The 25663-nt window shown below is 46.7% G+C and overlaps 3 protein-coding genes across 4 annotated transcripts; all 3 read left to right on the forward strand.

Annotated features, from left to right (window-relative positions):
• Nucleotides 1–5467: 5467 nt before the first annotated feature.
• Nucleotides 5468–9476, forward strand: LOC123166060 (nudix hydrolase 2). 2 transcript variants are annotated; one of them, XM_044583820.1, is made up of 9 exons: nucleotides 5468–5871; nucleotides 6531–6763; nucleotides 7285–7350; nucleotides 7681–7818; nucleotides 7959–8036; nucleotides 8133–8183; nucleotides 8273–8307; nucleotides 8733–8841; nucleotides 8982–9476. In XM_044583820.1, the coding sequence occupies exons 1-9, from the start codon at nucleotides 5709–5711 to the stop codon at nucleotides 9204–9206; spliced, it is 1098 nt and encodes a 365-aa protein (XP_044439755.1). In that variant the 5' UTR covers nucleotides 5468–5708; the 3' UTR covers nucleotides 9207–9476. The 2 variants fall into 2 exon arrangements, with proteins under 2 accessions (XP_044439755.1, XP_044439756.1); XM_044583821.1 differs by having other exon boundaries at nucleotides 5470–5871; nucleotides 6534–6763.
• A 667-nt stretch (nucleotides 9477–10143) lies between these two features.
• LOC123171201 (nuclear intron maturase 4, mitochondrial) lies at nucleotides 10144–16311 on the forward strand. Its single transcript, XM_044588810.1, has 6 exons — nucleotides 10144–10653; nucleotides 10741–13083; nucleotides 13465–13536; nucleotides 13635–13662; nucleotides 13775–13946; nucleotides 14679–16311. The coding sequence occupies exons 1-6, from the start codon at nucleotides 10584–10586 to the stop codon at nucleotides 16104–16106; spliced, it is 4113 nt and encodes a 1370-aa protein (XP_044444745.1). The 5' UTR covers nucleotides 10144–10583; the 3' UTR covers nucleotides 16107–16311.
• Nucleotides 16312–16500: 189 nt separating this feature from the next.
• Nucleotides 16501–18841, forward strand: LOC123164843 (GDSL esterase/lipase At3g09930). The gene is made up of 4 exons (XM_044582436.1): nucleotides 16501–17532; nucleotides 17654–17934; nucleotides 18039–18315; nucleotides 18443–18841. Exons 1-4 carry the CDS (start codon nucleotides 17226–17228, stop codon nucleotides 18679–18681), a joined length of 1104 nt encoding a protein of 367 aa, XP_044438371.1. The 5' UTR covers nucleotides 16501–17225; the 3' UTR covers nucleotides 18682–18841.
• Nucleotides 18842–25663: the final 6822 nt, after the last annotated feature.

A 25663-nucleotide genomic window follows, 5' to 3' on the forward strand; every position in this document is an offset into this window, starting at 1 on the left:
ATGTTCACGTCACGTACTCGTCGCTGACTGAAAATACATAGTTGTTCCTACATCCATGGCTACATGTTTATACATTCTCTTGGTTTTCAGGCAAATTTTACAACCTCTTGTTGATTAATACATTTACATGCACTATAATTTTAATTTGGTTGACTGACAGTTAGGAGGTTGACCTAATTGTCATTAGCGGCCATGTGCATTATAGAATTATTATTTACTTTGGTGATCCAAAATTAGCAAGTGGATCTTAACTATGGTTAGTGATTAAGTATTACGATTAGCATCATAGGGTCCATAGCTCAATGGTACAACATTTGAATGCAGAAGCAATAAAGCTATTGAATGGAAAGTAGGTGATTCGGAAGCGACCGGCCTCGAGGCTGCCGACGAATTGGTGGGCGCAAAGGATAGCGCCCACTAGGAGGAATGACGATCATGAGTTAGAACTTTTGGGGGCTTGGACATCCCCGAACAGTTCAAGAGTTAGTGTGCTTGGTGCACACTTGTTGTCCCTCTTTAGTCTTTATTTCCGAAACCGGCAAAATTAAGAGTACATGAATAAAATTAGGTGGAGGATTGGCCTTAACCACTGTATCTCTCATGTCGATAAGGGAAAAGGTGTTCATATTGCTCTCTTCTATGATGAGTCCATGGAAATAAAAAAAGGCTTGCTTTTGGCTCAAGGTATATAGATGTATTAATTGGTCTAAATCCCCATGGTCCCAGTGGCAGGGTACTTTTGTTTATGATGAACCCAAAGCTTAATAGATACATCACATGTGGAACCTTTTGAGAAGAATCAAGCCCAACACAAATGAACCATGGTTGATGATCGGTGATTGTAATGAGACCATGTGCCAACATGAACATATATCAACGGCAAAAAGATCGGAGATAAACATGGCGAATTTGCATGAAGTACGCACCGATTGTAATCTCCGTGACCTCGACTACAAGGCCTTCCTAGACCTATGGTAACAAACAATGATGGGCAGAAAAATGTGAAAGCCATAATTGACATGGATGTCGCGTCTCCATGTCAGAGTGCTATTTTTCGTGAAGCTTCGGTCAAACATGTCTGCTCTACCGGGTCGGACCACCTCCCCATTGGTGTTATGCTTTGGCGATGGGAAGGAATGGGGACCAATGAACAAAAGCTTTAGGTATGAATTGATGTGGGAGAGGCCTGACACGCTTCAGAACACAATCAATAGTTTGTGGGGTGTTGGCCACAGAGAATCGTCACTGTCGGATATTTCATTGAAGCTTCTCTCAAAACTCCAGAAATTACTCAAGGCATGGTCAAAGTAATTCGAATATGTAGCAAAAAGGTAGTTGCTCTGAGAAAGAAACTTGAAGTGTTGTGGAGCCAAAAGCCTTGTGCTTTTAGAGATAAAAAGGTTTGGAAGGTGGCCCGAGACTTAGACCAAATGTCATCATGAAGAGATTATATGGAGTCAAAGATCGCGTGCCACTTGGCCGCGTAAGGGAGAAAAACACTAAATGGTTTCATCGTAGAGCAACTTGGAGACGGAAGTAAAATATAATCAACAAATTGAAGGATGATAACGGTGTTTGGACTGAGGAGAAGGAAGATCTGAAAGAGATGACAAACAATTTCTTCAAACACCTTTTTCCAACGAGGATGATGTTGCAGCACGTACATGAATTTATTGATACCATGTCTATGCACATGATGAGATTATGAATGATACGTATCCATCGTATCTACTTTTCCAAATGCTTTTGCTCTTGTTTTGAACTCTAATTTGCACGATTTGAATGAAACTCGCACGGACTGATGCGGTTTTTAGCAGAACTACCATGGTGTTGTTTTTGTGCAGAAATAGAAGTTCTCAAAATTGGACGTAACTTTTTGGAGAATTGTTTTGGAATATATAAGAATTTCTGGAACCAAGACCCACTAGAGGGGGCCCAGCTGCCCACTAGGCACCAGGGCACGCCGCCTCCTCTAGCACGCCCTGGTGGGTAGTGGAGCCCACTAGGCTCCGCTGACCCTAATTCCAACTCTATAAAATCCTATGTTTGGAGGAAAAAATAAGAGAGGAAGTTTCATCACATTTTACGATACGGAGCTGCCACCACCTCCTGTTCTTCATCAGGAGGCCAGATCTGGAGCCGTTCGGGGCTCCAGAGAGGGGGATCTTCGGTCATCGTCATCATCAAGCATCCTCCATCACCAATTTCATGATGCTGACCGCCATGAGTGAGTAATTCCTTCGTAGGCTTGCTGGACGGTGGTGGGTTGGATGAGATTCGTCATGTAATTAATGAAGTTAGTTTTGTGAGGGCTTGATCCCTAGTATCGACTATGTTCTGAGATTGATGTTGCTATGACTTTGCTATGCTTAATGCTTGTCACTAGGGCCCGAGTGCCATGATTTTAGATCTGAACCGTTTATGTTTTCACCATTATATCTATGTCGTGATCATCTTGCAAGTTATATGTACCTATTACGTGTTATGATCCGTAAACCTCAAGGTGACAATAATTGGGATACTTTCCGGCGATGACCGTAGTTTGAGGAGTTCATGTATTCATTATGTGTTAATGCTTTGTTCTGGTTTTCTATTAAAAGGAGGCCTTAATATCCCTTAGTTTCCTTATGGACCCCGCTGCCATGGGAGGGTAGGACAAAAGATGTCATGCAAGTTCTTTTCCATAAGCACATATGACTATTTACGGAATACATGCCTACATTATATTTATGAACTGGAGCTATGTGTCGCCCTAGGTTATGACTGTTACATGCAAGTTCTTTGCTGCAGATATTTTATCTCCAGGTGTGGTTGAATTGACAACTCAACTGCTAATACTTACAAATATTCTTTGGCTCCCCTTGTGTCGAATCAATAAATTTGGGTTGAATACTCTACCCTAAAAAACTGTTGTGATCCCCTATACTCGTGGGTTATCAAGACCTTTTCTGGCACCGTTGCCGGGGAGCATAGCTATATTTGTTGAGTCGCTTGGGATTTATATCTATTTATTACCATGAAGAATCTTAAGGATGATAAAACCAAGATCGTTCCCTCTAAGACGAAGGGAGCTAAGGAACTGTTATCTAGCTCTGCACTTGATTCACCTTCTGTTTTGAGTAAGCTTGCAACGCCACCACATGCTATTAATCCTGATATGTCGCAAGTTATTGATGGTGCTACTTCTGCTATGAATGATGTTAGTACTCTGCTTGATAAGAATGTGCCACTAGGTGAATTTCTTGATGAACAACTTGCTAGAGCTAAAGATATTGAGAATGCTGAAACTGATGAAGTCTTTGAAACTGAGAATTATGAAACACCTATTAGACCTAGCTCTCCTAGATATGAATTGCCTGATATACCTGAGGGTTATCTTATGGATGGAGAGGTAGCTAGAGACTTTCTTACTTGTGATGATAGAGATGATCTTAAGAGATTATTATACAAGTTGAAAGAAAAAAATTTGAATGCTAGAATGAAATGTGATCCTAAGTTTACTACTTCACCTATCTTTGTTACTGATGAGGATTATGAATTCTCTGTCGAGCCAGAGTTAATTACTTTGGATGAATCTGGTCCTTTCCATGGCTATGAAACTGAAACTGTTGTGGCACATCTTACTACATTAAATGATATACCACCCTATTTGCTCATGATGAGAAAATTCGCTACTACTATATTCTTAAGTTATTTCCAATCTCATTAAAGGGTGATGCTAAGATTTGGTACAATACTTTTGCTCCTGGTTGTGTGCGTAGTCCCCAGGATATGATTTATTACTTCTCAAAAAATATTTTCCTGCTCATAAGAAACAAGCTGCCTTAAAGGAAATATTTAACTTTGTGCAAATTGAAGAAGAGAGTCTCCCACAAGCTTGGGGAGACTTCTCGAATTACTTAATGCTTTGCCTAATCATCCTCTCAAGAAAAATGAAATACTTGATATGTTCTATAATGGACTAACCGATGCTTCTAGGGATTTCCTAGATAGTTGTGCTGGTTATGTTTTCAGGGAACGAACTGTTGAACAGGCTGAGGAATTATTGAATAATATATTGAAGAACTATGATGATTGGACACTTCCTGAACCATCGCCGAAACCCACTCCGAAGAATAGGGGTATTTTATTTATCAGTCCTGAAGATATGCAAAACCTATTGAAGAAATACATGGTGTTGACACACTACCACATGTGGTGGAGGTAAATTCTTTTTGAAGTTTGATGAAGGTGACATCCCTTATAATAAACATCCTAGTCAATGCTTGTATGAATTTGATAACTATATCATGAAGCAAGATCACTTCAATGTCTATGTTATGAAACAATTAGAACAAAATTCCGAGAACCGGCCACGAAGAAGGGGCACGGGAGCCTCTACGCTTCTACGTTCAGATCAAGGAAACGGAGGATATCGCCATGCTCATCATCCCTCCTAAGTTAAAGGAGGTGATGAAGCAGTGGTTGATGCTTAAGCCTCCTCGCGTTGTTAGACTGCCGACGAACAAGTGGTGCGAGTTCTGTGTTCAGGTCCAGAACTTCGAGGGTCGGATGGTCCTTGGTAGGGGCCGGCAGTACTTCTGCCGCCGCCACATGATCATCCCCGGCGACCTCCTTGTCCTGCGAATCTTCGGCCTGATCTACAACAAGAACAGCTCCATCATGTGCAAGGTTCGCTGCACCAGGCACAACTGCATTAGCAACATCAGTCTCGTCCTCTAGATCACCTGTTAGTATGAATTATTTAGTATGAACTTTTAGTGGTGATGGTCTGAACTTCTGCTGTAAAATTGTCCATATTTTGCCTAGGTATCAGCACCCTGGTGTGAAGCCATGCCCCTGCTATCTTAAAATTTATCCCCTGCTACTAGTATGCACTATTTATCTGCCGTTTACCCCTTGTTTATCTGTCTTGTGTTGTTAATTAGGTAGTGACGTTCTTATGGTCTGCCTACTGTTGTGTTGTTAATGTGGTGATAAAGCCACCACAATTGAAACGGATGAGCAGAGCACATACGTGCACGCAGCCAAACAATTGTGGTTTGCATTTGCTCATCCGTGAAGCACATATGCGAGCAACCAAATAGCCGGTCCTAAAATGGCTGCTGATGCAATGTGGGCAACCAAACAACATGCAGATGTGCTTAGTGAGTCTGTAGCGGATCAAATATGCAATGCAGGTAAATTGTACGCGAGCAACCAAACACGCCCCAGGAGAGTGCGTACCCCGTATATGTAGACAAATTTGATGATCCAACGGAGGAAATTGCAGAGTTGTAAACAGTTGAATGGGTTTAGGCGCATTTTCACTCGAAAAGTGGAATCCACCTCACCTGGAAACGCCGCCGCGGCCACTTCAAATCCACGCCCACGCCTGCCGGAGCGCGACACCTCTCGCTCTCAGAGCGAATCCGGCCAAACCCCCATCGCTGCGATCCATTCCGCCCCATTAAGCCCGCCGCCGCCTGCACGGGACGTTCCCACGAACAAGCCGACGCAAGGGAAAAGCAGCGGGATCAGTACCTGCCCCGCCCCGTCCCGCACTACACGCGCCCACGCGACAAGGCCGCACCGTGTGCCGGTGCCACGCCAGTGACGCCACCCCACCTCGGCCCTGCACAACTAGCTAGGCGAGCAGCGAGCAGCGAGCATCGGTGGCGCCCGGGTCCCCGCAGTAATAAAAGGAGAGCAGGGGTGCGCTGCGTCAGATGGCCGCCCCCTCGCTCTCCATCCCCCTCACCACCCGGGCGCCTCTGCTCCGCCTCCTCCTCCGCCGCCGCGGCCTAGCCCACTCCGCCTCGCCGCCCAAACTCCCCGTCTGCTCTGCGCCTCCTCGCCACCGCCGCGGCGCGCTCTTCCTCGGACCCGGAGGTGCGTTCTCCGCTACTCTGCCCCGCTCGCTCGATCCACCACCGACCCCAGAACGTGCTAGCTCGCCCCGGCCGGTCGTCGCACGCTTAGCTGTTAATAGATGCGCCCGCGTGGATCGATCTAGGATCATGCCGGCGTGCTCTCTTGGATTTTCTCATTCTAGCGGCGCGCGCCTCTCGCGTGGGATGTTCCTGGCGATCCGGTAAAAACTGCAGCCAAGGAAATAGGCGTGTGGTAGGGGTGGACAGACGTGGAGCGTCCCACTCCCAGATGCTGGGAGACCGGATCGTGAACGTAGGCCAAGGAAATGACCATGTATGAAAGCAGTAAACGAGATGGCCGTGACAGGGAAAGAAAGGGGATGGTGATGGACACAGTTTTATAAAGACTTTTAGACATAATTTCCACGGTGTTTTCACTATAATACTGTGGTTTCCACCGGATACTTTCTCACTTAATCATGAGTGGCACCACGACTCCTGCTATACCACTTCCCCTTTTGTTAGTTAAGTGGCCATTCTACAGTTCTGGAGCACAGAGCTGAAATTTGTAACAGTCATTCTTCACACCACATATCTAGTGCAGTTCTTCTTACGTTTAATGCTATAAATGTGTAATCTCCGTAATGACAATCCATACATTTGCTTGTTCGAATCTAGCAGGTGCAGGTGAAAGGCAGAGAAGTGGAGTGGGGAGCAGAACCATGTCGGCTTCCATATATTCGACAAAGGTGGACGCCGAATCGGCAATGACCACGAATGGAAGAGATGTGGAGCTGCTACCATTCGTGAATGACAAACATGGAGGTGTCATTATTGAGATGACCACCCCGATGGATCCTCAACTTTTTTCAGCTTCCTTGAAATCTTTATTGTCGAAATGGAGGGAGCAGGTAGTTTTGTCAGCCATGTGTATACCTCAAGCACATAGGATTTTTTAGTAAGATGATTTGTTAACAACTCCATCATCCTATAAAATGCATGCGTATATGCGCTGGCAGTATAAAAACGGTAAATTCATAGATAAATATTTGACATCAATATTATCCTTCAAGCTATTTGATGTGCAAAGGTCTTTATAAGTTATCACTAATGTTAAGTATTTTTAGCTGCATAATGCACTCCCTATGAAGGCTAAGATCAGATTATTTCAACAAGGGAAGAATCTTTTTTCTTAGAAACATTGACTCGTTCAATTTGTATTATGATTAACAGATCAGCAATGGTACCCAAGACATGCCATCGATAGGCAAAGATTAGTGTACGTGGATACTAATATCAAAATTAATTAATCATGGCTACGACAAGGAGATGGTGTTAGGACTTAGAATGCATAGCTGCACCCAGTTGTTAACTAAATATTTGTGCCTGATCTTTCCATTGATTATACTTCATTCTTGTGTTCTCATTGTAGGGAATAAGAGGTGTCTGGATAAAATTGCCAATCAGCCTTGCCAACCTTATTCAATCAGCAGTAGAGGTAACTAAACTCGCATATTTCATGTTTCTTTGGTAGCGAAACTAGTTTCATGACTTTGTATTCTTGATTTCACTTGTTACTATACTTATTCTTGCATTGGAATACTTAGTAGAATCATGTACTTCTTAGTTGGAGATAACAATTGTTCTAGGTTTTGATATCAGTAGGTGTTAATTTATAACTGTGTCCAAATACAGTCTTTTCTTTTTCCCTTTTCAAAGAAATAATAAGAGGGTATCCTTATCTTACTATATAAAATAGCAAGCCAGATTTGTATACAAAAAGCTGCTTAACTTGCTCTGAATTCCTTTTTGCTTCATTTTTATTTAGGAAGGATTCTGGTACCATCATGCAGAGGAAACTTACCTAATGCTTGCGTACTGGCTCCCGAACACGCCTCATACATTGCCTGTGAATGCTACTCACCGTGTGGGCGTTGGAGCTTTTGTAATGAATGACAAAAGAGAGGTACCAAATAAATATGAAAGCACTATTTAAAGGATTCAGATAATCATGTGCGTGTTGCTACCTTTCTAGCCTTTTAAAATCGACTTTAGAGGTAAGTTATGTATCTTGCGTCATCACAAGGACTTTTTTTGTGTGTGCAGGTATTGGTTGTACAGGAAAAAAGCGGTGTACTTAAGGGGCTTGGTATATGGAAATTCCCAACTGGAGTTGTTGAACCAGTAAAATTTTCTGCTCAGGACATGTAGAGATGTTATGCACAGATCTTTCTTTACCACCTTCTCTCATCATAATCTTAAAGATATTGATGCATGTAGGGGGAAGATATAAACATTGGAGTTGTAAGAGAAGTAAAAGAAGAGACTGGGGTATGTATTAGCATATATGTGAACTAATCTTGACAGAATACTGCTATAGCTACTCATACTCTTCCTTTTCTTCCTGGATGATGTATTAGGTTGATGCAGAATTCGTTGAGGTACTTGCCTTCAGGTAACAACTGGAACTAATTGTCCTTTTTTTGTTCCCCCATTTCTTAAAGATCCATAGTACAATCATGAATTTTGTAAAAGTCAATCTGATACCAACATGGCAGGTAATAGACATTTATGTGACACCTAAGCTGCCTTCTGGTACAGCATGCAAAATATGTGCTTGAGATGATAAGGAGGTTACTGAGATCTGCTGACACTAAACTCCATAACCTTGTGCTAGCAAGAATAATCTAGGTAAAATTGAAAATGGAACATGTAGTATCAAAGCAAACACTAAATGGAAATTAAATAGTGAAACCTTCTTTTCTTTTGATCTATTTCAGTGACTCTACATATTTTTTTGGCAAGAACCATATGTTTAGCTTGAAGTGTGAACTAACTGTTGTCTCTCTCATGTGGGTATCTCTACCTACGAATTGGCAGGCAGAGCCACAAAGCTTATTTTGAAAAATCGGATCTATTTTTTGTGTGCATCCTAAGGCCACTTTCCTTCGACATTACTAAACAAGAGTCTGAAATCGAGGATGCTCAGGTAATTCAGATCTGCATTTTCAGCATCATGTTGTTTAATACCGTGCTCAGAAAAGGAGACATCTTCTATTGGTTTACTTCAGTATCTTCTCAACTAGTACTGTGTAAACACTCTGTTGATGCTCCGCTTCTCAAATGCAGTGGATGCCGGTGGAGGAATTCGCGGCACAACCGTTTGTCCAGCAACATGAACTCGTGAAGTACATTCTCGAGGTCGGTCTGGCTAAGGCCGACAAGGAATACGCGGGATTTTCACCAATCAGCATAAAATCAGCGTTCTCGCCGAAACAGTCCTTGTTTTACATGAACAGGAGGGACCTGGAGAAAGCCTCAGGACCCATCATCAATACACAAAAAGATAGTTGAAATTCCAGTCAGATTTACGAAAGTGTTGAAGAACTCATGCTCGATTACTCAGTTGTTCGATTGGTAGCTTGTACACCTGATTTTGACGTATGATGCCTGTCCCCTACCATTATATCGATTCACAAAGAGATACTATAACCTAGCAAAAGTGCAACGGAAGTTGTTGTACTTGGACGTCAAAAAGGAAGAAATTAATGCGCTACTCGTTGTCAAATTTGTATCGATGAGTGTACAAATAATGGAACATATCAAAGATTTTTTGTTTTTGTTTGTCTCCCCTTGTTGTGCTGCAGTATCTGTGCAAGACACTATTTATTTTTTTGTGCGAAAACACCGTTGTTGTGTTACCCTTTTTTGACATGTCAAATGCGAGATACCGTTGCTGTGTTACCTACGTTTGGATATTTTTGTAACCTATGTTTGTATATCTTTGTATTGGGCTTGTAAAATATTGACTGGTGTTGTGTTTTTTTCCTTGACTTTGGTTTAGCTGATTTTGGTCCACATATCAGTCAGCCTAAATTCAGGTGAGAATCTCAATCCATTTCCTCCTCTACGCCGGGGGAGCAGTGAGACCGACGTCGTAAGCGAGTCCATGACAAAATGTGTAGTGTGGTGAATTTTTTTCCTCTCCCTGAAAGTTCGACCATGACCCTATGTTCGGTTAGGGATGTTATAGTATATGTGGATTGCACTAGCCCTTTTCATAAGTTTGGACTTTTGGTTGCGTTGGCTAGTGCATGAAGCTTAACCAGAGAAATCGAGGAAGAGCATTTTCTGCTGTCTGTCGAGTTTGTATTTCTGATTGTGGACTGATCTGTTGCCTTTTTTCATGAATACGCAAGATTGATAGGTGGACTGATCTGTTGTAATGCTTCTCTGAATATGTAAGGTTTTTTTTCTTATATAAAAAATTGGGATCAAATCAGGCGGTGAAAGGAGCGGTTCGACACTAGTTCAAAACTTAAGATAGTTTGGTAACTGACGGCGCTCGGGGACCCTTTTCGCGGTGCTTGCTCGGCTGCTCCGCCGCCCGCGCCGCACGGACCGCCGCCTTGCGCCGCTGGCCCTTGCCGCTACGCGGCCTTCCCATAGCCCCTGCCCATCGGACGCTGGACGCGCTGTCGTCTGACTGTCTGGACCAGTCGCCACCTCGCCGCTCTCTGCCCGCCAGCCACCTGACTGGGTGGTGCTGCGCAGGTATCTACCGCCGGTGCTAGAGGGGAACCAGGCGTCCGGCGGCGGGAGCCGGTGATCGAACCCCATCTAGCACCGGCGGGGGACTTCGCCTATCGCATAGCCTCCGCCGTTCGCTGGTCCTCCTGTGCACACCACCTGCTCGACCGAATGCCCCGCTAGACCAGGGCGGCTGACTCCATGTCCTTCCTGGCATCTGGCCGCGGCCGCTTCCTCCGGGAAATCTCCAGGCACCGTCCAGCCCTGCAAGGTGCGTGACCTATCCGTCATCACGACATCCGCCTGACATAAAACATTGTGCCGCTAATGTTGCGTTCTGTATTTTTTGAACTACTAGGACGTTACACTGCGTGCTTCCGGCGTCACAAGGCACATTTCTTGCTTGACGGGATTGAGGATGCAGCGGAGAGCACCATCGGATCGCAGGAACCACCGGTGTCTCTGGCGAAGAGCCTGGCCTCTCTCGCTGAGGAGTCAACCATTGCTGCTCAGAGGCAGCGGAAGCCCCTGTCACGGATGGAGCGCAAGAGGCTGGCCGAGCTCCGGATTAAAAAGAGGGTCAAGGCGCAGTATTTGAACGGCAAGTTTTACGATCTCATGGGTAAGGTGGTGGCTAGTGCTGATACGTTGGAGGATGCTTACGACATTGTCCGGCTGAATTCTAATGTCGATCTGGCGTCTCCAAGGGACGATGTTTGCTTCATCGCATTGGCGGAGCAGCTCAGGAGCGGCGAGTTTGATATCACATCGAATTCTTTCTCTGTTGCTGCAAAGAGGCAAGGAGGAGAGCGCATTGTTCTTCCACGGCTCAACTTGAAAGTTATCCAGGAAGCAGTTAGGGTGGTGCTTGAGGTTGTTTTCAGACCTCAGTTCTCCAAGATATCGCATGGTTGTCGGAGTGGGCGAGGATATCACTCAGCTTTGAGGTTCATATCCACTGAAATTGGGGTTCCAGATTGGTGCTTTACTGTCCCCATGTACAAGGAGGTAGATAGTAATGTAGTCTTAAAGCTTATTTCACAAATACAGGAAAAGATTGTTGATGACCAGTTAGTGGCATTCATGCAAGATATGTTTGATGCCGAGGTGATCAATTTGGTATTTGGAGGGTTTCCCAAGGGCCATGGAGTTCCTCAAGAAGGAGTACTTGCACCAATCCTGATGAATATATATCTTGACAGTTTTGACCACGAAGTATTTAGGATTTGCATGAAACATGAAGGCCTTTATTCAGGGGCAAAAAATGTTACAGAGAACCAGGGCTCCAAGTTGCGTCACTGGTTTAGAAGTCAAATGAAGGACGGGGATGTAAATAATGAAGATCAAACAGAGGGCCAGCCAAACGTGAGATTATATGCTTGCAGATACATGGATGAGATTTTTGTTGCAGTTGTGGGGTCCAGAGACATAGCAGAAACTGTAAAGTCTGAAGTTGTTGATTACTTAAGCAAATCGCTTTACCTGAAAGTTGATGATGGATTGTGTCTTGTGCCAGTAAAAAAGGACTCTCGGGGGTTGCAGTTTGCTGGCACTGTAGTTAAGGCAGCAACAAAAGAAAGTGCTGCACTGAAAACTGTTCATAAGCTGAAGGAGAAGGTCCGTTTATTTGCTTGTCAGAAGCAAGAGATATGGGATGCTATGAATCTTAGGTTAGGAAAGAAGTGGTTGGCATATGGTTTGAGGAGGGTAAAGGAGTCTGAGATCAAGTCACTTGGTCTTAGTACTCCGTTGCTGGATCACATTGCACAATTTAGGAAAGAGGGCATGAAGACAGATCATTGGTTCAAGACTTTACTTAAGGTATGGATGCAGGACATCGATGCCAAAAATGAAGCTAATGAGGAGGTGCTCCTGTCAAAATACATTGCTGAACCAGCACTTCCGCAGGAACTCAGAGATGCTTTTAACAACTTTCAGAAGCAAGCTAATGATTATATCTCATCAGAAACTGCTGCTACAGAAGCACTGTTGTCCAGCTTGAAGAATAAGGAATCAATGTATACCTGCCCTGATGATGCTGCCATTAAGATTTATGCGCCTCTTAGTTATATCAAGAAGTGCCTCAATCGCTATGGTGTAACTAATCTTGAAGGTTTCCCTAAACATGTTTCAGCCCTTGTTTTGCAAGATGATGAGCTAATCATAAGTTGGTTTGCAGGAATAATTCATCGTTGGGTAAGATGGTTCTCTGAGGTTGACAATTTTAAAGAGCTTCAACTTATGTTAGTTGAATGTGTCAGGAAGTCCTGCATTCGGACACTATCTGCAAAGTACCGAATGTACGAAAAATTGACAGAAAAGCGGTTTGAACTTGATGATTATGGCATTCCAATGGTCGAGGACTTTGAGGCAATGATAGCACAGCTAGAACCTAGTTCTTCCTCAGTTTCCACTGATGAAGCTCTGACGTATGGCATTTCTAGTAGTGGCTTATGTGTGCTCACCCTCTCAAGAGTTAGAGTCCCTGCTCGGAAATTCAACTGCTTTGTCATGGGCTGCCAATCTTCGTCACCAAGTTTGTACATCATTCATGTGAAGGAGAAACAGCGGTTTCCAGGATGGAGGACAGGTTTCTCATCATCAATTCATGGGAGTTTAAATGGTAGACGAATTGGGTTGTGTACTCAACATGTTAAAGATCTATATCTAGGACAAATCTCCCTTCAGTCAGTTGATTTTGGTGTGCTGATTAGATGACTATAAGATGACCCTGAGGTTTTCAGTTTGAGAATAATTTTCCCTTTTATTGTTTGCAAATTTTAGCTGCTCCCATGATTCTCTGAAATATTTTCTTTTGCAAAGTATTTTTTTAAGATTAATTGACCGTTATTCAAGAAGCACACATGTGCAAAGAGTATTTGAAGATTTATAAACTCTGTCCAAAATTTCGAAAGAGCTTCTACAAATCCAGAAAGTATATTTGTATTTTGAGGGAAACATTGCTTGAACCTGATGCATCTCTATTCTGAATCTCCTTATACTAAGTTCATTAGCTAGCCTCTTCTATTTATGAAGAATCTCTACTGCTATTAACAGTTACTTGCTCGAGATGTTCCTTCAGGAATTGGTGAGTTAGAAAACTTTGGTGCCATTGCTTCAAACCTTGCAAGTCTGGCCAAGCTTTGGGTGCCCTGTATGTGTTAGTGTGATGACCCGAAACTTCTCTTCGGCCATCCTCAGCGATGTGCGGATTCACTAACTATATTCTTTCTCAATGGTTTCTTCAATCAGGCTGCTCTCTAAGTTTCCTTTGTGCCTGGTGTGCCCCTGGGCTTTCTGTATCATTTACATCTTGTAGGGCCCCATGATTAAACTGCACTGAATTTTCAGTGAGGGTTTTAAACTTTTTGACTTGCTGAATTTTCCTTCAGGGTCATGTTCACGGCACTCCGATTCCAAGAGGCTGGAAGTCTGCTGTTTCAAGGTCATGCTGTACATGCCCATCTAAGTGCGTCTAGAAGTATGCTGCTGTCAAAGAAGGCAGCAGGAGGTCGCCGCCATGAGGGTCCGTCATTTGTTTTAGTTGCTCTCAGGGATTATCAGGTTAGTTCGGGTACTGATGTTCATACGTTGCATATTGATTATGATTTGGTTTCATCTCCAAAGAACCTTGGGATGATTGCAAACAATATTAGCTACAGTTATAAACATGGAGTAGTCCAGGAAATCTCATATTGTCCATTTTTATCTATTCCACCTGGAACTACAGAAGCTTAGCAAGCAATTAGAAGCTCTAAGAACAACCATAACTTAACTTCACATGCATGCTCTTGCTTCTTTACCATTTATTTTGTTACTGGCTTAATAATATTAAAGGTTAGTGCTCCCAATTTATGTCGCTGGAGTGCATTTGAATCTGGTCAGTTTTAGCTATAGCCTTAGCGACCAACACAAAGCTGCCATCCCACCTGGATAAGGACAGAGGTTGTCACCAAGGCCACTTAGCTAACTGCAAAACGTGTTTGGAACGCCAAAGAGTGGGTACACATAAATTAGATGTCACCTGGATCTGTTGAGAACGATGATAAAGGAGAAGATGATAAAATAATTTCGATCACATGTACAGAGTCACAGTACAGTACACCCACGGGTCGGTCGGTGGAAATAGTCCAAATAGTGTGTCTACCACACGGTACCTCAAATCGTACCAGGTAGGACCAACCGTGTGTGTCTGTGTGGTACCAAGGCAAATACAGCTAACTGGAAAGATGCTACTGGAGGTCACTTCTAATTTGGAGTGTTCTTATTGCCAATGGTTTCTTCCTCCTTCATCAGGCCTATGGAACTCTGAGCAACGCCGGCCTGAGCTGCCATCAAATCTGCGAGTTGGGCGATCTGCCGTTCGCCGGAGTGATGGATGCCGCGGTGCACGTTCTCGTGTTCCCATGGCCAAGGCAGGGACACATCAACCCCATGCTCCATTTCGCCACCGCCCTTGTCGACGCCGGCGTCCAAGTCACCTTCCTCCACACCGAGCACAACCTCCGCCGCCTTGCCCAGGTGCCTCTGCCACCTCGCCTACGCTTGCTTTCTATCCCTGACGGCCTCCCGGACGACCACCCTCGCAGCTTCTTGGAGCTCTTGGAGTCCATGTGCACGACCAGCAGCGCCACGTACCGTGCCCTGCTCTTGTCCGCCGACGCCCCGGTGACATGCGTTGTCGCCGATGGCACCATGCCGTTTGCCATCGACATCGCCGAGGAGCTCGGCATCCCGGCGCTCGCTTTCGCCACGCAGAGTGCGTGCAGCTACCTGGCACTCCTGTCTATGCCCAGGCTCGTCGAGCTCGGCGAGAGCCCCTTCCCCACGGACGACCTGGTGTGCGGTGTTCCGGGGATGGAGGGCTTCCTCCGGCGCCGAGATCTTCCTCGTGGACTCTACTGCGCTGAACAAGGCGACAGAGACCCCTGGATGCTCAAGCTTGCCGAGGTCACCGCTCGTTCCAGCAAGGCATGTGCACTCATACTCAACACCACCGCGTCCATGGAGCAGCCAGCGCTGGCTCACATTGCGTCGCACACAAGCGACGTCTTCGCTGTAGGCCCACTGCACGCCAGGTCAAGGCTCACCGCAAGCGCAAGCCTGTGGCAGGAGGACGACGGGTGCATGGCGTGGCTGGACGGCCACGAGGACCGGTCCGTCGTGTACGTGAGCCTGGGGAGCCGCGCGGTGATCACGCAAGAGCAGTTCACCGAGTTCCTCTCCGGCCTGGTAGCTACTGGATACGCCTTCCTCTGGGCGCTCCGACCGGACATGGTCCAGACGACCAGCTCTGCGCTCCTCCGAGAAGCCGTCGGGGCAGTGGAGGGCAGCAAGGCGCACATTCTTGAGTGGGCTCCTCAGCGGGACGTGCTGCGGCACCGGGCGGTGGGCTGCTTCCTGACACACGCCGGCTGGAACTCGACACTGGAGTGCGCCTTGGAGGGCGTGCCGATGGTGTGCTGGCCCTTCTTCTCTGACCAGCAGATCAACAGCCGCTTTGTGGGCGCCGTGTGGAGGACGGGGCTGGACATGAAGGGCGTCTGCGAGAGAGGCGTCGTTGAGAGGACGGTGAGGGAGGCCATGGTGTCCGACAAGATCAGGGGGGTGGCCCAAGCTATGGCGCAGCAGTTGAGGCTGGATGTCGCGCAGGCGGGGCCGTCGTCATCCGAGTTGGAGCGGCTCGTCCGCTTCATCAGGGAGCTCAGCATCAGGTCCTGTTGAAGCCCAGAACCAATGAGGACTAGCACAGCCTCTCATGCACTACATGTTCAGTTTCAGTCTCAGAACTTATTCTAGCATTTCCCGAACAAATATATGGAAAGATGAGGAAATGTAAGAGGAATTTGGTCTGTTGACTTGACACCATTTCAAGGCAGTTCCCCACAATTATGTTCTTGTGATATATATTCAGATGTGCCAATTTTTACTTTGGTAGGCACTTGGTTCTATTTACTTTGTAAGAGGAAAATTATGCTTATTAGTACCAGTAAGTCCTCATGAGAAACACAGCTTCTTATGAGCATGCATGAGCATCTTTCTATTCAAGTATGACTGGTTAAGTACTTATGTTCTACTCCCTCCGTTCCAAAATATAAGTCTTTTTAGAGATTTCACTATGGACTACATACGGATGTATATAGACATACTTTAGAGTGTAGATTCACTCATTTTGCTCCGTATGTAGTCCGTAGTGGAATCTCTAAAAAGACTTATATTTAGGAACGGAGGGAGTATATAGTTAGAGGCTTAGAGCATATAGTATGAGCTGCGGTTTTGAAGAGCCGTCCCCTATGCAACTGTTACTGAGAAGGTGACAACCGCCAACGTTGAGCTGCTGCTACAAAGGCAGGCTCAGAGACAGAGCAGAAGGTAACGCGCCGACGGCTCCAACTGGGGCGGAGGTTAACAGCAAAACCGGAGAGAACCCCATGGCATCGATCCGGGGGAGGAGCGAGGACAACCGGCAGCGCCGCCGACGAGTTGACGGCGGGGTGGATGAGGTCGTGGCCGGAGGAGGGGAAGAGGATGCGCAGGCCTCGCGAGACGAGCAGCAGGAGCAGCTGGAGCCTGGTGGGCTTGGCCAGTGAACGACGTACCGTCCATGAGTCGTATCCGTCAATCCGTGTCCGACTCCGGTCGTGGCCGCAAGCCCGACTTCGACTTGCTTTGCTGGTCCTGGTGTACGAGCATATATAAATTGAAGAGAGGGCCAGGCCATGGTGTACCAGCATCGCAGACAAGCGCTTTACGTTCGTTCCTGGTTTTTCGTTGGCGAAAGAGTTGGCCAGCAGTAGTAGTAGAGCGATCCGCCTCGGCAACGCAAAAGCGCCGCCGGGATCGATGAAGCTTCTTCCGGCTGCCCTCGGCCTCGTCCTCCTCCTCCTGCTCGTTCTGAATCCCAATGGCGTGGAGGCCCGGCCAGCCCCAGCCGGCGGCCATCAGAAGAAGGGGTCGAGCGCTACCTTCTTCGTCTTCGGGGATGACTTCGCCGACAACGGGAACCTCCCTCCGACCGACCACGTCACCGAGATGTCGAGGCAATGGGCCTACCCCTACGGCTCCAACTACGTCGATGCCGATGGGTTTCCGCGGCCGAATACTCCGTCCGGCCGTTTCTCAAACTACAAAATCCAGTCGGATTTCATCGGTAAGTACTATGTCTATGTTATAGTATTACCCTAAAAAGCTAATCTGTTATATAGTAATCTCATGTTATGCTGTGGTGCATTACAATTAACCCTACTTGTTGTTTTATTGATAACTTGCAGCAACAATGCTGGGATTGGAGGAAGCCCCTCCGGCGCATGCCCGCACGGCCGAGAAAACCTGCGACCCATCCGGCATGACCTTTGCTACCGGTGGTGCAGGCGTGTTGGGCAGTACATCACACGAGGTCCCCGCCCTTGCCAAGCAGGTCGACACTTTTCGGAAGATGGTCAAGGACGGGACCATCACGGAGAATCAACTGAGTCGCTCTGTAGCGCTCGTGGCCTTCTCCGGTAATGACTATGCAAGCACCGGTGTCATTGGCCTAAGTAGCCCCAATGATGTGAGTATCATATCAACACACAATGTATATATGCATACACTGATTTGAACAATTAATTTGTTTGTGCATCTTACTAACTTATAATTTCCACGCATGCGATGTAGATTAATGCTTATATTGGAAAGGTGACAAAAGAGATTGCAGCTAATGTGGATCAATTGTTGAAGCTTGGGGTGACAAAGGTTCTTGTCAATAACTTGCACCCTATCGGTTGCACGCCATCACACACCCGAACCAACAACTACACCACGTGTGATATTTTTGGAAACTTGGGTGCATCCATCCACAATGATAATCTGAAACAAGTTATGACATCAAAGAAGAATGTCTACATCATCGACGTGTACACCGCCTTCACAAATATTGTGGATCATGCGGCAGGTATGTATCTACATGCATTCAAAAGCGTCTCATTATTTTATAATTATCTTAATCTAATTTGATGGGTTTGATTGTGTACTTGAAATACTTTATCTGAACATTTTAAATTTCATGTGCATTAATATAGGTAAAGGCTCAGAGTTGTCTAAACAATTCAAGCGCAAACTATCGCCGTGCTGCGAGAGTTTGAATTCGAAGGGTTACTGCGGACAGCAGGACGAGTCATCCGCGGAGCTTCTGTACACTGTGTGCGACAAATCGAGCAAAATTTTCTATTGGGACGACATGCACCCAACACACGCAGGATGGGAAGCTGTCATGAAACAGGTGGAAAAACCCTTGAAGGTGTTTGTAGATCAAGACTAGGTAGCCAGGTTTCATATGTCGTTGTAGCGCTTTTCGTACATGATGACAATATTCTGATTGTATTTGTTCGATAGTTTTAAGCATTTCAAAGACTGTACTTTCTGGATTTGAGTCTTCTTTTGTAGAAACTATATTCATAAGAAGTAATTAATGTATTTCATATCGCACATCTACAATAAAGATGTGTTCTAGCTATACAAACCGAGTGTTTACCCTATATATGCGGTTCAATAAGGTCAAGGCAATTTCACGCCGGTTGATTTTTTGTTGTCGACGTGGTCTACCGGGCCGGCATGTTCTAGGGGTGACGGGTATCTTGTCTTTGAATTCAGAATTAAGATAATTTTACCCATGGATATGGGTATCTGTGGTACCCGACCCGAAGTATGGTTTAGACAAGTTTTTATGTTCATGTACAACGCTCAAACCCGATCAACTAGTTCCTGGAGAGGACATGAGCACAACTCTCTCTATACCCGCGCAACCAGACCTGATAGTCTGACTCGCAAGGTCCATAACTTTTCTCCCAACAACCCATGGCAGTTCACTAACCTATCGCCTTTTCGTAGTGGCCTTTTTCCTCGCAGCAGTTCACTAACCCCTGACTGATGGCTACATGCGGTTGATTCGATTAGTATATCTATTGTATGGGCTTGTTTTCTAGCTGCCACCTTCCGATCCTACGAGCCTACGTACGCGACATTGATGCCTGAATGCATTCACCAAGTAATGATGTAAGTAACTGGCTTCCTTTACAAGCGCGTACATGGATGCACATAGACATAGTCAGCCTCCCTCGATTTCAACCGCATTTCAGTCCACGGTTGCTACATTGATGCACAAACATACTCCATAGACATAGTCAGTAAGTAACTCGTGAGATTGGCTTAGACTCGGTCCATGCATGGTTGCTGGCTTGCTGCATTTCAGCTGCCCCCCTTAATTAGCGGCAGTAAAAAGATATGCACACTTAATTACTTCGGACGCACGCCAGAGACAGTCTTTGATTGAACCAGTCAGATAAATTTACCATCAATCTCAGATGCTGATAAGTTGACAATCCATCGATCCATCCATCGAAGCAATCAAAACGAGACAGCTCACCAAAACGAAGGCCGGAGACGGCCATCGTCTAGCTCACCTACGGCTCTATTTGACGTAGAAATTTACATGCAACCTAACTATTTCCTCCGTTCCTAAATATAAGTCTTTGTAGAGATTTCACTAAAAACCACATACGGATGTATATAGATGCATTTTAAGTATAGATTCATTCATTTTGCTCCGTATATAGTTCATCTAGTGGAATCTCTATAAAGACTTATATTTAGGAACGGAGGGAGTATTTCCTCCGTTCCTAAATATAAGTCTTTGTAGAGATTTCACTAAAAACCACATACGGATGTATATAGATGCATTTTAAGTATAGATTCATTCATTTTGCTCCGTATATAGTTCATCTAGTGGAATCTCTATAAAGACTTATATTTAGGAACGGAGGGAGTAGAATGGATGGATACGGAGCCATGGAGGATGATGTGTAGAGCTACGAGCTATCTAACTCGTGGACGGCTGTACGTGGCGTAGGGGCGCGCACGCCCACGCCTCGCTTTTGTCATCAACGATGCACGGCCTCGGCGACTACACTCGGGTGTAATTGACGATTGTATGCATCTTGTTAACTGACCTATGTTGGATAAATTAGCAATTTTTTGATTGATTTAATAAATCGTGATGATAGCGCTACAATATTAATCTCATATTTAAGATGTGAGCACGTATTACACATAGAGCAGATATTTCAACAAAGAAAATATTTAATATCGTGAAGATGCTAATTACACCCGGTCTTAGCACGAACAAAACGCCAATTAGACTTTGAGAATACACACAGCTGCCTAAAAGAAAAAAACAAGAAGAAATAAATAAAAAGCCTCGTCACGGTGGTTAATCACTCACAATAGCAGCACACAAACCACCACCAAAGACAGCATCCGGACTATGTACGAAGTTCTTCAAAAGTGGCGCCTCCAACAAGGGAACAATGCATAAGCGCCGTCGTCGTCTGATCAACTGGTCTTGGGTTTTCACCCTGAAGATCTGAGTTATCAAAACAATGCCTTCGAAAAGGCCATTGCTAGGTACAACCAGCGAAGGTCGGACCTTGGGCTTTCATCCTGAGAATCAAGAGACCCGGACATGAAGTCCTCCGGTGTTGCCGCCCCCACTTGTCGAGGCCGCTACTGCAAGTCACCAAACACCAGGCTCACAGGATCCTATGTCGGAGATGGATAGGAACACCGCCCCACATGCCATGCCCGAACAACAGCCTATGAAGCAACTTCATCGCATCCAAGACACCTTTCCGCCCCTTCTTCATGTCCTCCAATCTCAGCCACCATGACATTCCTCGCCTCTGTCCATACCATGGAAATCTAGAGGAAGACATGTCCCACGGTATAGACATAAAGCGCAGCTTCGTGTTGCGCCCTCTTGAAGCCGTGCAGACTGATATACGGACGCGCACGACCGGATCGCCTCTGATCCAGAAATCCAGGGGCATTATGCCAATCCAATTAGATCTCCGACGAAGAATTTCAAAACTTGTCGGCAGCCAGATCGAGGAGGATTGACATTAGGAAGATCGATGATTTGACCCGAGAAGAACACCAGGGCCTCCACCTTTACTGACACAGGCCATCAGCCCCCACACCGTCCGCCCACGGGGACAGGCTGCCCAGATCTCCTTCACAGGCAAGTGGCAGGAGATGAGTGCCCACGCCGCCGAGGTCTAGTCCTGAAGGCCGCCACGACCTTGAGCACGTCATGCCATGCCACCATCGCGCTACCGATGAGAGGTTGCGCCTCCGCGCCGTCATCGCAGGACCTCGCCGCCGCAGCAGGTCTACCCCAGCACGGCCCACACGACTACCTCGGTAGCACCACCACCAGCACCCGGCTCCGCCACCCTGGCTCCGAAGCTCTGTCGCCTAAAGCGCGTCGTCCGGGGTCGCTGCGCCGGCCGGAGTGCTCCCCACACGAGAAGACATCCCCGCCGCCGCCACCGGCCAAGCAGGCTTTGCCTGTCGGCGTCCTCCAGCGGCGGTGGGGGAAAAGATGGAGAAGATGGGGGGCGGTGGCTAGGGATTTCGCCCGAGCAGCCCCCCCCCCCCCCAAAGTGAGCGATGTGGGCGTCTGTTTCGTAGGGTTTAACTCCTCTCGAGCCGCCTCCCCGAGCAAATATATCTATATAAACAACTATTATAGCTAAAACACGAACAAACCAGTCGGCCAGGTCAAAGGCAAGGCGGTGGTAGCAGCGGCAGCGGCAACCTTCTTTCTGGCGACTTCGGAGTGTTTACCCATGGCAATGTCCGAGAGGTCGAGGACATAGTCAAAGTAGCGGAACCACATCGAGCAGTCACGTCTGAGACACTCTCCAAAAACCTAATCACCCTTCTCCCAGTCTAGGATCACGAAGGACGGGGTTTTGAAAGCTTGCTCTCTCTCGTATAGGCCGCGTGCACGCGGTCGATGGGATGGGGTCGCCGGAAGCAACATCAGCGAGGGGAAACACGGTGGATTATACGTGAGGAGGTAGAGTAGATGCGATCTGATCTGACGGCTAGGGTTGCCATTGCCTCTAATATATATGCGATCGGTAGGGAGATGTGGCGTTGGTCCCATGACCAAGTCGGCAACATCCCACGATCCAATTAATTATTCGTTCTAACAGGCAAACACATAGCACATGCATGACATAAGTCTAGGCTTGGCTCGTTCACGAAACACGAGCACGCACACGAGCGAGGCGGTTTGCAGGGAGGAGCGCGCATGTATCACTTCTCTTTTCAAACTTCAATAGCATGTGGAAGAGAGAATTTCTTATAAGGAGGTCTCAACTCTCCTTGATTTCAATTTCATTTTAGCCCATAGTTTTTTTTTTTTGGAAGGTTCACTTTAGTCCATAGTTGCTGCATTGATGCACATATAAAAAGTCAGTAACTCGTGAGATTGGCTTAGACTCGGTCCATGGTTGCTGCATTTCACTGCCCCGTTAATTAGGGCCAGTAAAAAGATGCATACCTACTTCGGACAGATGCGAGAGATAGTCATTGATTGAACTAGTCATATGAATTTACCCCCAATATCATGATGCTGTAAGTTTACAGTACATTGGTCGATCCATGGAAGCAATCAAGCTCATCCAAACGCCGGCTAGAGATGGCGATCAACGATTGATGGTCGTACTCTAAATAAATTCACATGCAACCTAAGAATGAATGGATGAATATGGAGCCATGAAGACGGTCTCCACATGATCGCATGAAAAGCCATGAAAGGCATGGAGCCATGGAGCCTTTCATGCAGGATTTTTCTTCTTCCATGGAGACGATCGGATTGAGATCTCCATGCCTGCTACTGTGCGTACCCGACGCGATACGCCGCCACCTATACTGACTCAGCATTCTGTAGATTACCCGTCGGCTCGCCTGCGACATCTGTTTTCGGCACGGATCCAACCGCTCGTGTTCATCGGATCAGGACCTGCATGCGTTATCATCTCAACCAACGTGATCCCATCTGCGCAACGACTGTCCATGGTCTAGCGATCTTCCTCATTCAATACCAGGAAGACCCATCCCAATTCTCTTTTTTTTCAAAGAAAAGATGTTCCTTCCTGCCGCATTTTATTGAAAACAAGGCAACGGGACTAAGGGCAGTTCTAACTGACCCCATAAAAATAACGGAGTATTTGACGGAGTAAACCCTTATTAATGGAGTATTTTTACTCCACTTCGCCGGACCTAACCGATACCTTATATGTAACGGAGTAAAATTAATCTTTTGCATCTCATTTTCAGCCACCGAAACACATTGTTTTGCTTCTTTATTTCATTCAACGACATTTTGATTATTTTTTTAAAAGGAGGATAACCCCAGCCTCTGCATCAGGACGGTGTATGCATCTATATATTATTAATAAAGCAAAATCCAACAGCAGAACACCATCGACTCAGAAAAAAAAAAGCGAAAAACAAACCCTGAGGCCATATACCTCGCGACAGTAACACCCCCAGATAACTACTAACCCTATGATACAAGACACAACATAAACGAAAAATACACAACCCCTAGAGTACCCCTTCAAGAAGGAATCACCGCACGTGCGCCAATGATGGCGAGTCCACCACAAGGTTGAACTTCGGATTCTCATCCCCAAAGCAAACCTTCAATCCACCACCTCTAGCAAGGACACGACACAGGCACACGATGATATAGCTCGATCAGAGATCTTGTGTTTCCACCGGAGTGCATAAGCTCGTCGTTGAAGCTGTCTGTACCATCCGCCTTTATCCGTCTACCGACGCCTCGATAGCTGGATACCTCTGGAGGAGAAAATGGAAGACAAAGACGTCCCATACTGCCTGCCTCCCGCTACTGTCGCACCACCTTCGATCCAACAACAACAAGCTAAACTTGACACCTCCGCCAGAGCCACCGTGCATCACCTGCCGGTAGCAGGCATGACTTGACGTCTCTGTATAAGACGTCGTGCATAGCATCCGCCAGTAGCACATCCACCGGTGGCTTCACCTGCCGACGACAGGCACCGCCCGACAACTCCGAGAGAGGCTCATGTGTCACCTGCCGAGCCGCATCGAACCCGGTCTGTTGATGGAGGGGACGTCCCATACCGCCACCAGCCTCAGAAGGCCATCACCATCTCGAGATCCAGACTTTGAGTCGCCCACACGACCCCGGAGTCCGCCACCGTTGATGAAGAGGGGCCGTCGCTCCGATTCCGGGCGCTACAGGGAGCACCCACCGGCACGCTAGCCGTTGTCGTCGCCCATACAACGGCAACCGCCACCACGATCCCACATCAAGCGTCGTCGACGTTGGAGGAAGCTCCAGCCGTCACGCGCGTCCTGAAACGAGCCCGAACACGGGATCCCAAGATCCACCGCCACCGGCATCGCCACACGGACCTACCACCTGGCCTGTCATCCCCGGCGGAGGGGACGCCACCACCACCATGGACGGATCCAGGTCAGCCGTCGCCATCGCCACCGCCAAGACCGGATCCGGGCTGGACGCCGCCACCGGCCACACCCAGCCCCAACTCCATCTTCTAGCCACGTCCAGCCGATCGGCATGCCACGCTCAACCGATCCACCACGCCGCCGTCAGGATCCGCTGTGCCACGCTCAACGACATTTTGATATATTGGAGTACATAATTCACCAATTCTTCGCTATGAGATAAAGACTAAAGAAAATAAGAACCACAATTAGACACTTTAAAAGATATTCAACTTCCATAACTGCTTTCACTTGTTGGATTAATATCTTCTCTATGTCTTCATTTTTTATTCTCTCTATTGGCTTCTCGAGATTGCACACTTCTTTCTTCTTCGATTATGAAGATTTTGACGTTGCTTCGCATCCAATCTCATCTCTAGCCTCTATTCTATCAATGAGTGCACGAACATCTATCAAATTCCATGCTATCAATAGATCGATATAATCTTCTTCACTATACCCAAACTTGCATTCATCCTACACACAAATTGAGCAAACAATGAACTATCGAAATTGCACCGGCGACTGGTGAACAACTGAATCAAAACAAGCACATATCCCATCTTTTTGCCCTTGAAGAACACCCATCCGGGATGTTCTGGCGTGGTAGAAAATCGGCGCACCACCTGTTGTGGGCAGTCGTCGCACTTTATGACCGGCGGTGAGCCGGCGAGCCGCTGGGCCAGCGCCGAGCCCGGGCGACAGCTAGGTGTGTCTTTGTCAGCGAACCGCCGACGGGAGAGATCCGAGCGGCTAGAGGCGGAGTCAATACCTGCATGTGGCCTGGAGGCATTGCCGGGGCTGTGTGGTCTGGTACCCGGCCAATCCATGGCAAGGCGCAGTCGCTGGCGGCCGAAAGCGCCAAATCCGGCGGCGGCCGTAGATTTACCGATTGT

Source organism: Triticum aestivum, chromosome 7D (genome assembly GCF_018294505.1).
Source record: "Triticum aestivum cultivar Chinese Spring chromosome 7D, IWGSC CS RefSeq v2.1, whole genome shotgun sequence".
Classification (NCBI taxonomy): Eukaryota; Viridiplantae; Streptophyta; class Magnoliopsida; order Poales; family Poaceae; genus Triticum; species Triticum aestivum.

Excerpts from the sequence above, each read along its gene's own strand:
- LOC123166060 (XM_044583820.1), top strand. The coding sequence starts at position 5,709 with ATGGCCGCCCCCTCGCTCTCCATCCCCCTCACCACCCGGGCGCCTCTG. Across the intron at positions 7,819-7,958 it reads TAATGAATGACAAAAGAGAG|GTATTGGTTGTACAGGAAAA; the intron begins GTACCAAATAAA and ends TTGTGTGTGCAG. Across the intron at positions 8,037-8,132 it reads CAACTGGAGTTGTTGAACCA|GGGGAAGATATAAACATTGG; the intron begins GTAAAATTTTCT and ends TGATGCATGTAG.
- LOC123171201 (XM_044588810.1), top strand. The coding sequence starts at position 10,584 with ATGTCCTTCCTGGCATCTGGCCGCGGCCGCTTCCTCCGGGAAATCTCC. Across the intron at positions 10,654-10,740 it reads GCACCGTCCAGCCCTGCAAG|GACGTTACACTGCGTGCTTC; the intron begins GTGCGTGACCTA and ends TTGAACTACTAG. Across the intron at positions 13,084-13,464 it reads CCTTCAGTCAGTTGATTTTG|GAATTGGTGAGTTAGAAAAC; the intron begins GTGTGCTGATTA and ends ATGTTCCTTCAG.
- LOC123164843 (XM_044582436.1), top strand. The coding sequence starts at position 17,226 with ATGAAGCTTCTTCCGGCTGCCCTCGGCCTCGTCCTCCTCCTCCTGCTC. Across the intron at positions 17,533-17,653 it reads AATCCAGTCGGATTTCATCG|CAACAATGCTGGGATTGGAG; the intron begins GTAAGTACTATG and ends GATAACTTGCAG. Across the intron at positions 17,935-18,038 it reads GCCTAAGTAGCCCCAATGAT|ATTAATGCTTATATTGGAAA; the intron begins GTGAGTATCATA and ends CATGCGATGTAG.